Source organism: Hyaena hyaena, unplaced genomic scaffold, assembly GCF_003009895.1.
Source record: "Hyaena hyaena isolate Hyena2069 unplaced genomic scaffold, ASM300989v1 scaffold_1, whole genome shotgun sequence".
In the NCBI taxonomy this organism is placed as follows: domain Eukaryota; kingdom Metazoa; phylum Chordata; class Mammalia; order Carnivora; family Hyaenidae; genus Hyaena; species Hyaena hyaena.
This window is the reverse complement of record NW_024080633.1, coordinates 10,177,146-10,190,948: the sequence shown is the minus strand read 5'-3', so window position 1 is coordinate 10,190,948 and position 13,803 is coordinate 10,177,146. Positions and strand designations below refer to the sequence as shown.

At 64.4% G+C, this 13,803-nt stretch overlaps 1 protein-coding gene across 2 annotated transcripts in view; it reads right to left on the bottom strand.

The window, feature by feature from the left end:
- Positions 1–1,236: 1,236 nt before the first annotated feature.
- The window catches only part of ZC3H18 (zinc finger CCCH-type containing 18), a 57,105-nt gene continuing 44,538 nt past the window's right edge, over positions 1,237–13,803 (bottom strand). For both annotated transcript variants that reach the window (XM_039226270.1, XM_039226277.1), the window contains 10 exons: positions 9,736–9,927; positions 9,216–9,341; positions 7,159–7,263; positions 6,124–6,267; positions 5,676–5,735; positions 4,582–4,742; positions 4,190–4,383; positions 3,474–3,570; positions 2,601–2,697; positions 1,237–2,033 (listed from right to left, as the gene is read on the bottom strand). In XM_039226270.1, the coding sequence (XP_039082201.1) occupies positions 1,820–2,033; positions 2,601–2,697; positions 3,474–3,570; positions 4,190–4,383; positions 4,582–4,742; positions 5,676–5,735; positions 6,124–6,267; positions 7,159–7,263; positions 9,216–9,341; positions 9,736–9,927 (1,390 nt within the window). In that variant the 3' untranslated portion in view covers positions 1,237–1,819. The remainder of the gene's footprint in view (positions 2,034–2,600; positions 2,698–3,473; positions 3,571–4,189; positions 4,384–4,581; positions 4,743–5,675; positions 5,736–6,123; positions 6,268–7,158; positions 7,264–9,215; positions 9,342–9,735; positions 9,928–13,803) is intronic.

Sequence of the window (13,803 nt, the reverse complement as noted above, 5' to 3'; positions counted from 1 at the left end):
TCCGGATGCCTGGCCCAGGATGTTCCTTCTACTAGACCGGGTGGGGTAGACTTGGCTTGGGGTGCGGCCCTCACCCTTCCCTGGACAGGCACCTGCTGAGTCTAGCCTAGACACAGCCCCGACGGCAAATGCAGAGCTGCCTAAACCAGGCCGGGGTTGAGCGGAGCCAGGGCTGTGGCTCCAGCCCGAGTGGCAGAGGCCAGGGTCAGGCGGGGGGAGGGGCCAGGAGAGCTGCGCGCACGCAGCTGGGCGGGGGGCTCACCTGGGGGCTCCTGGCGGCGGAGTGGCACTCACAGCCCGGCCGGCCTGTGGGCCCAGCAGCCCCGGGGTACAGAGCGCACAGGCACAGGCTGGCCCCCAGAACGTCCTGGGTTCCGGCTTTGTGCCCTGGAAGGTCCCCCTCTCAGAGAACGGGAGCTCCCCTTGAACCCGGCTTTGACCCGATGGCAAATCAGATGGGCTGTGAGGAATGGCTGAGCCTGTGACGGGGGCCACCATGCCGAAGTCCCAGGTGCTGCAGGCTGTGACCACGCACCGGAGCGCAGTCCGCCCCCCACCGGGCCCCACTGCCAAGAGCCAGCCGGCCTTGGGGGAGAGTGCCCAGCGCACGGGTGCTACCCACAGCACCACCCCCCAGGACCAGACCTGGGGACGGCAGCGTGGGCTCCTGACCCGGGCGCTGGGCACCCCCCTTCCCCCCCAGAACCAGACCTGGGGACGGCAGCACTTACGACCTTGTTTTGAAGCAACCTGAGGGCAGAAGGGCCCCCCACCGACTGCGGCGTGGGGGCGCCCCGAGGCCACGGTGCTCCTCCAGGAGTTAAATCCACAGCAGAAGGGGGCCCCCATCCGTGGTCCCGGCCCGAAGGGGCCCTCCAGGGCAGAGCGTGAGGACAGCCCCGCTCAGACCTCGCGGCCGTCTGTGCCCTGCGGTGACCCCTGCGGGCTCCGCGCACGGTCCTGGCACCGAGTTCACGACAGCTCCCGGGCATTGCAGGGGAGCCCCCGTGCCCCCAGCAGCTGGGGGCCACTCCTCTGCCAGGCGGGCCAGGTGAGCGCCGTGCGGGGGGGGGTGGTCGCAGGTGAGGGCCTGGGCCAGTCATCGTCACCACCAGGGCAAGACGGCTGCTTATCAAAATACTTTATTTTAGGAGACCCCTCAAAAAAGACCCTCCATGTTAGGCGCCCAACAACACCCTCGGTCTTGTCTTTTTTTTTTTTTTGGTCTTTTCTATGTTTTTTTTTTCCTTTTTAAATCAACTAAAACAATCTGATGCTTAAAATAAAAGACAGGAAATATTTCCCAATCGGACTTCAGTCAAGAATATATATCTATTTTCTGACCCTGGGGGCGGCGGGGTGGGGAGGAGGCGGGTGGGGAGCACAGGCTCCCGGGGCCCTGGGGCAGGGAGGAGGGTGCAGAGGACCGGCCCGGGGCAGGCTGGCTGGCACGGGGTGAGGGTGGGGGAGGCAGACCGGGCAGGCGGAACCGGGCGCCTGGGACGTATAATTTAATAAAACCGATGCCGCGCCCTTGCTCCTGCCGCCGGCCGGCCCGCCCGCCTTCCGGGCCCCCTGCCCTGGGCTGGGGCCGCTCAGGCCGGCCCGCCTTCCGGGGGGAGCCTGTGGGATTCAGCATCACCCTCATTTCGTGTGTGGCTTCTTTTCCAGCTGAGAAACTTTTTTTTTCCTTTTTTAATTTTTAAAAAGAATCACAGCCAAAATTAGACGTTAACTTCAAAATCGGAGACGGCTGTGCTTACCCTATTTATAAAAACACGAGAGTCTCTAACTCGGGGGGGCCGAGCCCGTGGGGCCCCTACACTTTCCCGGGGATCTTGGCCCGCTTGCGAGCAATGGCGTCCTCCACGGCCTTGAGCTGCTTCAGGAGCTCCTCGCGCCGCGACAGCGTGCTGGCCTTCCCTGATTTGGTGCCGGTGGACACGGCGGTGGCAGCGCCGGCGTCTGAGGCTTTGCCGGGCACACTCGTGACCTTACTGGAGCTCTTGGACTGGGGTGACAGCTGGCGCTTCCTGCAGAGGGGGGGGCGGGGCAGGGAGAGGCCGCAGGCAGGTCAGAGCGCCTCCCCCTGTGATGAGAGCCTCTCGCTGAGCAGGGGCACGGGGGCCCTGGACCCCGGCAGCTGTGCGCAGAGCCCCCAGGGTGGATGGGGGGCTCCCTGGACCTGTGGAGACAGGCCAGCTTCCCGCCAGCAGCGCTTGCTCTGGCCGCGGTGGGAGGGGCCCTGAGCTGTGGAGAGTGGAGGGGACAGCGCACCCAGGGCCTGCCTGGCACCTGCTGGCCTGTCCCTCCTGCTGCCGCTGGGGCTTCTCTGCGGCCCCCGCAAGGACCCCCCGCACTGCTGACTCAGGAGCCCCAGGGGCCTGGGCACTGGCGGGGGGGTGGGGGCTGTACGGATAACCGAGGTGTATACGCATCCGGACCTCCACCCCGAGGCTGCAGTGGAGTGCGGGCAGGGCTGGGGGCTCCAGAAAGCCTGCTGCCCTGGGCCCCCTCGCTCGGGGACCTGCTGGGTGGCTGGCCTGCCCCGTGGTGACAGCGCCTATGCTGAGTGCCCAGGGCAGGGGCAGGGCACTCACCTGTCTGGAGGGGCCACGGGTGCCTTAGAATTCTGGCCTCTCTGCCGCTCTGGCTTCGGGGAGCCAAGTCTCCCACCTGACTTCCGGTCCCGAGAACCTGGATGACACGGATGAGGTAAGACCGGGGTCCCAGTCACCTGCGGGTGGCGCGCATGGACAGGTTTGGGTTGCCCGCGGCCCCATTCCAGATTCGCGACAGCTCAGTACCGCCTGCTCGTTCTCACGGGACGAGGCGAGGGGCAGAGCCGGTCAGAGGACAGGAACGGGCCAGCGCTGGCGACAGCAGAAAGTGACCTCGCTGAGGCAGCGCTGGAGGGGGGCGGGGGCCGGGGGGCAGGGGAGAGTGAAACCAGCAAGCCAGAGGCAACTGTGGCGCTGCCATCCGATGAGACGAGAGGCCTTTGGCAAGGGCGATGGGGGTCTGTGCCGGGGCGCCCTCGGGCTCTCCCTCCTTCTGCTCCTGATGCCCCAGGTCCAGGGCAGAGACCTTCTGGGGTCACACTGTTTCTACTGCGACATCGAGGCCCCTCCTGGCCCCTGCGCGCTCGCTCACATTCTCACGCGGACTATGCTTCCCAGAGTCCGTGTGTCCCGCGTCACCCAGAGAGTGAAGACATTTTCAAGAGAAAACGATGACAAACCCACTAACTTCGGTTTCTGGAAATTTAGTTATTCCACCCATAAAAAAATGATACTTATGTTAAAACATAATAATCTACTATTGTCATTTTAGCATAAGTAAATGTGGAAATATCTTCTTTCCCTTTAACTTCATAAAACCTTACGTACTGGCAGACACACCCACGTGATCGGCTCCCTGGGGTATCTTTTAAAGCCCCTGAGCCGCGCTGGGCCCTGCAGTGGGGGGCTCACCTCGGTCTGGGGACACGTTAGCACGCTTGGCTGGAGGAGGGCTTTGCCTGTCTCTGTCCGAGGGTTCATACCGCTTCCGGCTCCCTTTGTCAGCCGCCTGAGACAGTGGAGGGTGCAGTGAGGACCCTGGGGCTGAGCTGCTGGCCCCACGCGGGAGCAGCCCGGGCGGGACGCAGGGGACAGGGTGGTTGACAGCCTCACAGCCCCCCACCCCTCCTCGGGCTCTCCTGGTGCTCGCCGGGCCCCAAGGGGCGCAAGGCCCTTGGGTTCGGGCCTCCACTCTCTGCAGGGAAGGCCCCTGCACAGCACCGCGTTCCCTGGGGGCCACCCGCCCGGGATGGGCCGCAGGGGACTTGGCCTCTCGCCCTTCCCGTCCTATGCAGCCTTGGGGACGTCAGCTCAGAGCACATGTCTGCTTTGCTCCCTGTCCCTGGGCTGCACTGTGGGAGCCGGCAGGGCCCGGGCACTCGGGGAAGGGTCGGAGCACCCAGCACCCCTGCGACGCTGGGATCTCCCGGGACCCGCCCCCGCCCCCCCCGTACCCCCCCGCCCCCCCCCCCACGAGGCTGTCTGCTGGGGCAGGACAAGCGAGGTGTGTGCGGCCCTCAGAGGTCCAATCCCAGGAATTGAGTGGCCCCAGCAAACAGAGTGGCCCCCGGAGCGGGGTCCCCGGAGCAGGACCCCCCGAGCCACCACCAACAGCGCCCCCCACTCACCTTGTTCAGCAGCGTCAGCTTGATCTCCTTGTGGGCGACGAAGGAGCCCTGCTGGGGCTGCCCGGGGGGCGCTTGCGGGGGGCCCGCGGGCTGCGGGGCTTTGCCGCCTGCAGAGGGCTTCGAGGACTTGGGCAGCTGTGCCGAGTCCCTTTTCCGCTTATCTTCTTTAACCCCGTCTTCTTTTTTGGACTTTCCTGCCAACGACAAGCGCCAAGTCACGGTTGCCAGCTGGGCATGGCGGTCTCCTGCGGGCCATGGAGGCGGGGGGGCAGAGCCGGGGGGCGCCTGTGCTCTCCTGGGGGACCGAGCGAGGCAGGGCGCGCACCCTCCTTCCACGAAGGGCCTGCCCGCCTCTGCGGCCGCCATGCCCAGGACGCGAGGACCCCCTGTACCTTTCTCCTTCTTGGTCTGGGCTGGGGTGGGGGAGCGCGAACTCGCCGAGGACACGGGGCTGGCCAGGTCTGCGTACATGTCGTCTGAGCCCACGCTGTGCACCGAGCTGCTACTCGACGTGGCGCTGGACACTGAGGAGACGCTGCTCACGCTCAGGGACCTGGACACACAGAAGCACATCTGCATCCACGTGGCGTGACTGCCAGATGGCCAGGGGCGAGGCTGCGGGGTCGGCAGCGGGTCTCCATGCCCACTTTCCCCGGTTTCCAGTTCTGAGGAATGTGTACCCAGGAAACCCAAGATTTTGGGGGCGCTCAGGGTGGTTTCGAGGTGCCACCCGGTGAAGGGACGCCCATGTCCCCCGTTGAGGGTCCTGCACTAATACACAGCCACCTGTTTGCTGGGCAGGGACTAAGCATGAGCCAGGCTGGCGGCGGCAGAGCCGAGGGCGCAGGCGAGGAGGCCCGAGGGAGGGGAGGGCTCTGACCCGCAGGCACACCGGACCCCGAGGCAGAGGCTGCCCGGCCCAGCACGGGACTCAGGGAAGCAGGGGAACGGTGGCCCGTCTCACAGGCACTGCTGCCCCCAGGGCTCCCGCTATGAGGACCCCCACGCGGCAGGCCGCGGAGCCCCAGCACCCTCAGAAGACACCCGACCATCACTTCCTAGGTCCTCAGACCCCGAAACGATCCGGGTAGAGAGGAAGGGCCCGCTTTTGTTTCAAGATGGGGGGACTTTAAACCTATTTTAGGAAGATGTGGGCAAATGGATGAAACACCTGCTGCCTAGAAATGAGAGAGAAAGTTCGCCGCAGGAACCTGAGCGCTGGCCTGACACGGTCTCTGCTTCCAGACAGCTGAGCGGCAGAGCCTCTCCTACCCAGTCTCTCCGCAGGCTTTGCCACAGGCCGTCCACCGAGGGCCTCGGGCACGACCAGCGGGGTGGTGGGAGGGTTCCGTGCTGGCCTCAGGCCTGCTGGGCACCTCCGCGAGCTGGGGGCAGCCGCCTGAGGTCCCTGGTCTTCTCCGGGTCCTCCCGGGGGGAGGGGGGAGGTGGCCGGGGCGCACGGGGCCGGAGAGGCGACAACAATGACCTGGATCTGGAGCTGGAGCCGCTGTAGCTGCTGCCGCTGCCGCTGCCGCTGATGGTCCGCCTGCAACGGAGGGTGGCGCCACTGCCTGCTGTCCCCATCCTTCCTGCCCCCACCTCCCTCTTCCCCGCCCCTGCCCCTCCTGTCCCCACCGCCCCCCATCCCATCCCCCGTCCCAGGAGCCACGGGCCCACGCGCCGCTGCCCTCCCACGAGCGCGCAGGGCTCTGCTCTCTCTCTCCTCGAACGCCCAGCAGCACCGCCTCTTTCCAGGGGAGACCTTGGTGTCGAGGGGGCGCCTGCGTCCCTCACAACCACACCTTCCGTCCTAAGATGCTCGCACCTCCCATCGCGCTCACGGGGAAACCGAGGGTCGGCAAGGTCACGTCCCTCAGCTCTGCCACCAAAGATGTAGAACGCGCCACAAGGTACCCAGAAACCTGTTGGCTTACCTCCTGGGGGGGCTCCTCGCTTGCCGCTCCCTCCTCCTGGCTTCCCGAGGGTCCCCCGGCTTGGCAGGCTCGGGCGCCGGGGCAGGGGTCCTAGGGGCCTGTGGCGGCGCTGGAGGTGGGGCTGGCTTCTTCACGGACTTCTCTCTGTGACGCGAGACGAAGGGAGGGTCAGGCCCGGCCCAACGCGGGGAGAGGATGGGCCCTCTGAGGAACCTCGAGGACAGAGCCGGCGCCGTGCCTGCTGGGACGCACATCCCCGGGCTGCCCCGGGGCACGGCCCGCTCACGCGTGGGGCCCACGCCGCCGCAGAGAAAAGGCTCCTGAGCGCCTGGCGCCCCTGCCGGTGCGGGGAGATACCCTGCCGTCCTCGGGCAGACGGGGTCAGCGGGGACAAGGTCTGGGCAAAAAGCACATCGCCTGGCATGGCGTCAGGGGCGAGTCACGTTCTGTGTGGACGAGGCTGCCCATGCAGCCCGCCTCCCGCGAGGCCCCTCATGTGTGGCCCGGCCGGGGACAGCCTCTCCGGGCCCCGTGCGTCTGGGCCGCGGCGGCCTCACGTATGTTAAGTCCCTCCGGTAGCACAATTTAGACGGCTGCGCTGCCCCTGACGTAAGGTATCCCTCAGCACCATTCGCTTTAACGGAGGGCTACTGAGGACTCGCTCGCGAGAGCGGCGGCGGCGTGGGCCGGCGAGGACAGCGAGCGGGCGGGGCCCCTGTGCTCAGACGCGCCCCGGCCGTGCCCCGTCACTGGCCGCCAGGGCGCTGCGACGCGAGGCGCTGTGGGGTCTGCAGTGCTCCCTGTGGGGCTCGCACGCGTGGGGGGGACCAGCGCCCCCTCCGGGAGCAGCAGAAGCGATCGGTGAGCCCGGGGCGGCGGGTGCCGGCGCTCCTGTGCACGCGGCCCCCCCAGCCTGGCCCCCTGGCGCCTCTGCCCCCTTCTAGGGCCTCCCTGGGGCTTCTTCACAGTGAGAAGAGAGGAACGAGGGAGAGCACAGGGAGAGGGGGAGGCGTGCCTGGCCCACGGGGCACTTACCCTGCTTTCCCAGGAGGCGGGACTGGCTCCCCCTTGGTTCTGACGGAAGGTCTGTGTGGGGAAGGCGTTGGGGACGGGGACGGGGACGAGGAAAAGGACCGGGACCTAGGGAGTAAACAGACACGTGAGGAGGGGGCGTCACGGTGCCCTGGTCCACGTGTGGCCAATGTCAGGGACGCTGCCTACGGTCACAGAAAATCACTGCAAGTCTCTATCTGCCTCAGATTTAAAATGGCTTTTGAGTGTTCCTGGTCTTCTCCTAAAACAGCACCAGGAAAAGGAGACACCAGGCTGGGGTCCCTCAAGGAGACACACAGCCCCACCTGCCCGGGGACATCAGGCGAGGGAGCCAGGCACTGAGGTCCAGGGGGGAGGGTGTTCCCACCAGAGGACACGCCAGGACAGCGTCAGGTGTCAGCAGCAGGGACAGGGCAGGGGCGCTGGCCAGGCTGCGGACTCCGGCCCAGGACCCAGCACCCCCCGCCCCCCAAGGCTCCCAGGCTTGCCGATCCCTCCCGACTGGGAGACCACGGGGAGCCGTCCACGTCTTCAGCCAAACCGCAGAAGCAACAGCTCCCACGCCGTGAGGCCCCCGCGGCTGCCACAGCGCAGGTCTGCAGCCACAGCGCGGGACAGATGCCCGGCCCTCCCGTCCTCACGCCCACGCGGCTGGGGCCACAGGAAGGAAGGCCTAGCGAGGCCGCCAGCCCCGCACCACCGCCCGCTACGGAGTGTGTAGGGGAGAGGTCTGCGGGTGGCATGGGCGTGCGGGCAACCTGAGGGGAAGGTCAGGTGGCCAAGAACGTGCAGCTGACTTTGTGGAAACCGCTGAGTCGTCTACGTCGCAGTGAAAAGATTTTGAAGCTGACGAGGGACACCGGTCCCGGGTGTGGGCTCTGCAGAGCTGAGTGACAGGGACGCCTCACTGCAGCGCGGGCCTCCTGCCCGTCCCCCAGCGCCTTCAAGGCCCCGCAGAGGAGAGACTGCAGGCGACATCCCTCCCCCCCACCCCCCCCCAGCATTTCCAGAATCTCCCAGTTTCTCAGCGGGGCCTCAGGCCCAGAGCTCACTGCCCGTCCGTGCCAACGAAGCCACGCACACATTCTCTTGCCACAGCTGCCCTGGCTGGCGTCCTTCCCACCCTCCACCTCTCTTCCAACAGGTAGCTCTCCCTGACCGCCCCGTGAGCGGCAGCTCCCCCTGCACCCCGCGGGTACTGTACCCCTGGCCACGAGGTTGTGAGACCTCGCTGACCCCGCAGACGCTCCCCTTTCTCAGCAGCATCGGGCGGCACAAGATACAACGTCCCCAGAAAGCGGGACCCACGCAGCCTACTCCCCTTGCCCTGCACGGGCACCTTGCCCTTGACCCTGATGCTGCTCAAATCATCCCCGTGACGGCCTGCCGGGAGGGGCGCCACTGTGGGACCCGCCGATTTATTCCAAGAGCGTGTGATGATGCACTGCCAGAGAAGTGTCGTGTGCGCGCACACGTGTGTGGCCTGTGCGGGTGCCGGTCAGCGACTGGGATGATGACATCTCAGGGCGCGGCGGCCTATCTGTGGGTGCTGGGCAGCCCCCCCCGCCTCCCGCGGTCCCGGACCTCTCCTCTGTGAGCTAAGCCCTGACTGGGGCGAGGGAAGAGCAAAGGGAGCCAGTGGTGCTCCCCTCATAGCATTAGCTGCAAGCGGAACGAGGCAGAAGGGACTCAGGCGGGCGGCACCGGCCCCGGGTGCGGGGTGGGGGGGGGACAGGCCACCGGCCCTGGTTAGAGGGACCAGAGTGGAAACAGCCCCCGATGGTCCCGTCCGTTACACTGATGAACAAGTTCGCTCCTACACAAGTGACGACGAAAAATTCCCTAAAATTCTAAGCCTGTTTTCAACGGGGAAAGTACACCTACTGTTTGGTCTTTCTAGGAACGTCCCGCGGAGCCTCCCGTGACGATGGAGGAGCTGTAGCATCGCGGACGGGGCCCACCTGCTCTGTGCCCCCCCCCCCCCTGGAAGGCGGCAGGAGCCGCGGGGCCCAGGCGCCCACGCTCGGCCCCCGACGTACCTGGAGCGGCTGCCTGAGAACGAGCTGTGCCGGGAGGAGCGGCTGGAGTAGGAGCTGTAGGACGACGAGCGGGAGCGCGAGCGGGACGACGCAGAGCCCGAGTACGAGGACGACCGCGACGACGACCTGGGTGCCCGGAGACAGGACGCAAGTGGGGCCAGCGCCCCCCCGCCCGCGGCCCGTGGCGCTGACCTGCTGCCCGCGGGCACAGGCCCGGCTGGCGCGGCCGCACACCTGCCCTCCGGAGGCATCCGCGGGCGCGGACGCACCCCCCGGACATCCGCACCCACGGTGACCTCTGCGCCGCCCCCCCCTCCCGTGTGTTCACCTGGTGGACACACAGAGGCCCGACTCACAGGGAAAGAGAGGGGCCGGGCCCCGGCTGCTCCCCACTGCCCGTCGGGGGGGTGAGGCTCCGGTGCCGTCTGCCGCCGGCGCTCGAGCACCCCAGCTTTCAGGCGGTCTGCACAGACGCCCCCTGCGCCCCCCTGCGTGTCGGCAGGCGGCGCGGCCTCCTTACCTGGAGGAATTGGAGGCAGAGGCCGACGAGGCTGATGTTTTCCGACGCCTCCGGGCCCGGCTCGGGGAGACGGACACCCCGAGCTTCTTCTTGGGAGACTTGGACCGACGCCAGGGGTCCTTCCACTCATCCGCTCGCTTCACCTGCGGGCCTGCAGCAATGGCCTCCTTCTTCGGTGGCTCAGTCTGACGGCTAAAACCACACAGAGGTTAGCGACTCTGGGACCGCTTCCGTGACGGTGCTGTTGGGTAAAGCGTTGAGAGGCGCAACCTTCACGGCCTAAGTGCCTCAGTCAAGAGAAGCCTGACCAATCAGGGCCACCTCCGGGGGCGGCAAACAGTCCCCTGGCAGCAGAGCTCGCTCCGTGAACAGCCTCCCCTCGCGCCGCGCACGCGTCCTGCCGGGGAAACGGCCGTCTTCCTCCCTCAGGGCGCCTCACCGCACGTGCTTACTTTCCTGGGGGCGTTAACTGCTTACCGAACTCCTACGTTCCCCACCACGCCACACACTCTGGGGAGGACAGGGACAGAGGTGGCCTCATCAGCACGCTCCCTCCAGGGCTGGCGTGCAGCGGGTGTACAGCAAATACTTAACTTAAGGGTAACAAAGCACTTTGTGTTTTCACACACGTTAGAAATGTGGTAAATATTCACACTCAAGCCTTAAATAGTTCCTTTATTCTTTGAGTTCCGTTTTTTTTTTTTTTTTTTTAAATGTTTTATTTATTTCTAGGTGAGAGAGAGAGAGAGAGAGAGAGAGAGCGTGAGCAGGGGAGGGTCAGAGAGAGATGGAGCCACAGACTGAAACAGGCTCCAGGCTCCGAGCTGGCAGTCAGCACAGATCCCGACGCGGGGCTCGAACCCACGAACCGCGAGATCATGACCTAAGTGAAAGTCGGACGCTCAACCGACTAAGCCACCCAGGCGCCCCATGAGTTCCGTTTAAAGAGACTGATTTAATTCACCCATGGAATTTCCTGATCAAAGCGAGAGAGAGAGAGAGAGAAGGGGGGGTGGTGAGGAGAGAGAGCAAGCAGTGGCCCAGAGAGGGGTGCTCCTATGTGACAGCCATTAACACAAGCGTCAGGACTGAGGGCTGGGGGCCAGTGTGAGGGTCCCGGCCGGGCCCGACAAGCCCAAGTCCCCGTGGGGCTGCATCCGTGGTGACCACAGGTGGGCAGAAGAACCACCTGGAAGTGAATCAAGGCTAAAGCGTGAAAGCCACGCGGGCTGGTGGCCGGCAGACCTCGGGCGGAAGAACCCAGGAGCGCACCTTAACGGCGGTGGGAGGTGGCTGGGCGGCTGAGTCCTCCCCGGAGAGCCCCAGCACACCGGGAGCTCGGAGCAGAGAGAAAGCGGGCGCAGGGGCCTCGCCAGCCCCTGGGAGGAGGCCCGGCACCGGCCAGGGCGCCCTGTGCCCACAGCTACGGCCCACAAACCAAAACATCCTCACTTCAGAAGGAGCCGAAGTGTAGGATCCCAGACAACTCGCAGCAGCTGTCTGCTGGCCCCAGGATACACTTCTTCATTCAAGTAGCACAGAGTTCATGGAAAAGTTCTCAGAAACACAGAAAATAAAAACAAGGAAATAAATACAAATCCCGTCCTCTCATTTTCCAGAGACGGCCAGTATTTATTTACCCTCCGCAGCCCCCCATGCTGTCGGCCACGACGAACGCCCGCGTGGGCACGCACCCCCTCACAGCACAACCTCGGCAGGCCCTCCGTGGCGCCTGCCGGCGCAGACGAGCTCTTCCTGGGCCGTGAGACAATCCACGCCACGCATCACACCACCTCAGCGTTTCTACACCGTTAGCGGTTTCTAACTGAAACCCACAAACACCATTAAGACGGCCCCTTGTATATTTATGCACAACTTGCTTCCTCTAAGGGCAGGTTCCGAAGAAGTGGAAACGGTGGCTCAAAGGGAATAAATGCCTTACCAGTTCCTGGTAAGTTGTTTGTCCCCAAAGCAAAACCGACCTGCGCACACTCAGCAGCACGAGGCGCCCATCTGGCCTCGTCCTCGACCGTTCTGGGTCCCCGTGTCCCCAGGGAAACGCGAGATAAACCTCTAGCCGTGACAACCGCACACGTGGAAAGGGCTCCTGCAGCCTCCGGCGGCAGCGGGGAGGGAGGGCTGTCTCCCGCGCCTCCTGGCCGCCCTGAGCTTTGGCGGTCAGCCGCCCTCTTGGCTGCTTTTCTGGTAAGTTCTTTAGGTGGGAAGGAGCCCTTCCTGTCCTGCCTCTGTCCCGGCTCCTGGCTCTCACTCAGGTTTGGTGGAGGCGTCAAGCCGGCCCCTCCTCCTTTGGGCCCGCGGGTCCTGCTCCCCTCGGAGCTGTGCTTGCTGGTGGTTTTCTTCTCAGAGATCCAGGGCTCCTTTCTCTCTTTCTGGTTTTATTTATTTACTTTTACTTTTTTTTTTTAGTTTTTTTTTATTTATTTCTGAGAGACAGAGATACAGCATGAGCAGGGGAGGGTCAGAGAGAGAGAGACACACACAGAATCCGAAGCAGGCTCGACTCTGAGCTGTCAGCACAGAGCCCGACGCGGGGCTCAAACCCACGAACCGTGAGATCATGACCTGAGCCGAAGTCGGACGCTTAACCGACTGAGCCCCCCAGGCGCCCCTCTCTTTCTGGTTTTAGACTCCATTCTCTCTATGCCCGGAGGCGCGGTTTCTGTCTGTGGCATGTTGGGCAGAGCAGAGGCGGAGGGCGCTGTGCTGCGAGGCCTTCTCTGCTGTGCAGCGAGTCCCACAACCCAGCTACCCCTCCCCCCAGGATCGTCCCCGTGGGAAGGTCCACAGGGCAGAATCCCACCCTTCCGAGTCCCCCGCGTGCGCGGTGCGAACTGCCCCGGCGCCGGCAGATGCTGCCCCCACCCCGGCCTTCCGGCCGGCCCAGAACAAGCTGATGGCATCTTGCCATTTCCCCATGTCTTCCCTCGTGGGGGCCAGCAAAGGTCCCGCCTTTTTAGGGCAGAGTTTTGGCTGCTGTGGATTCTCCACCACCAGCATCTGAGCATCTCGGCCTCCACCTGGCTTTGCCGTGGCCAACTTCCTGTCACATCGCATCACGATATATAAAAACTGTCGCTTGCTGACTCCTGCGGGGCCACTAGCGAGTCCAAGGTCTGCTACTTGCAAAGAGCCCACAGCAGAAGCAATGACCAGCAGTTAAAGCTGCCCTAAGGACATACGGAACTGAAGCCTAAAGTCCCTGTTCTGTCGGCCCCAAACCCCAGAGCTGCTGCCACATAAACCCGCAAGCACGTCCTCCCAGAAGAGCGATCCCAGAAGGAAGGGAAACCTGTGTGTCACTCCCAGCCTGACCCTGGCCGTCCCGGCTGCCATCACCTTTCCACGTCCTGTCTTAGTCTCATTCTAAAAATGCAATAGGAATCAGAATACTTTGGTCGCCGGGTTTCCATGAGTCATCGGAGCGGCCCCTCTACCAGGGGCATCAAAGCAGCTGGAAAAGGGACCGAGCTGTGAGGCAGCTGTGGCCGCAGCAAGGGCCCCTGCCGCAGAGCGGAGAAAGGGCAGAACGGACCCCGTCCCCACCACAGCACTGAGGCTCCCTCGGAGTCCGTGTTGCTCGCCAGGGACACCCTTCCGCTCGGGGAACGACAGTACGGGCTTCCCAAGGCGTTGCCCCTTCCCCGGTGCCGGAATGGGGGGCCTGCCTTCTGATGGGCTGGCACCATGCCTGGCAGTGACCCCGTGAAACCAGGGGTCCCCAAAGCATGGCAAATGGGGGTCTCAGTTGTAACCAATTAGTACAGAGACAACCATTTTTACTTTTGATTTTGTTTCTACAGCAACTCGCTAAGACAAATGACCAGGCTTACTTTATGGACACAATGTAATGTTTCCTTTTTAAACATATTTAACCTTAAAAAGTGAAAATACCAGAAAACGTAAGCAGCGCAGGTGGGACCCAGACGCAGACAGCCGTGCGGGTGGCACGAGGGTGGACCGGCCTGGGGGGCACGCCGGGCGGGGCTGCTGAGCTGGGGACCCAGACCAGGCAGGAGCCGGTTCAGACTTGGACACAAGACCGAAACC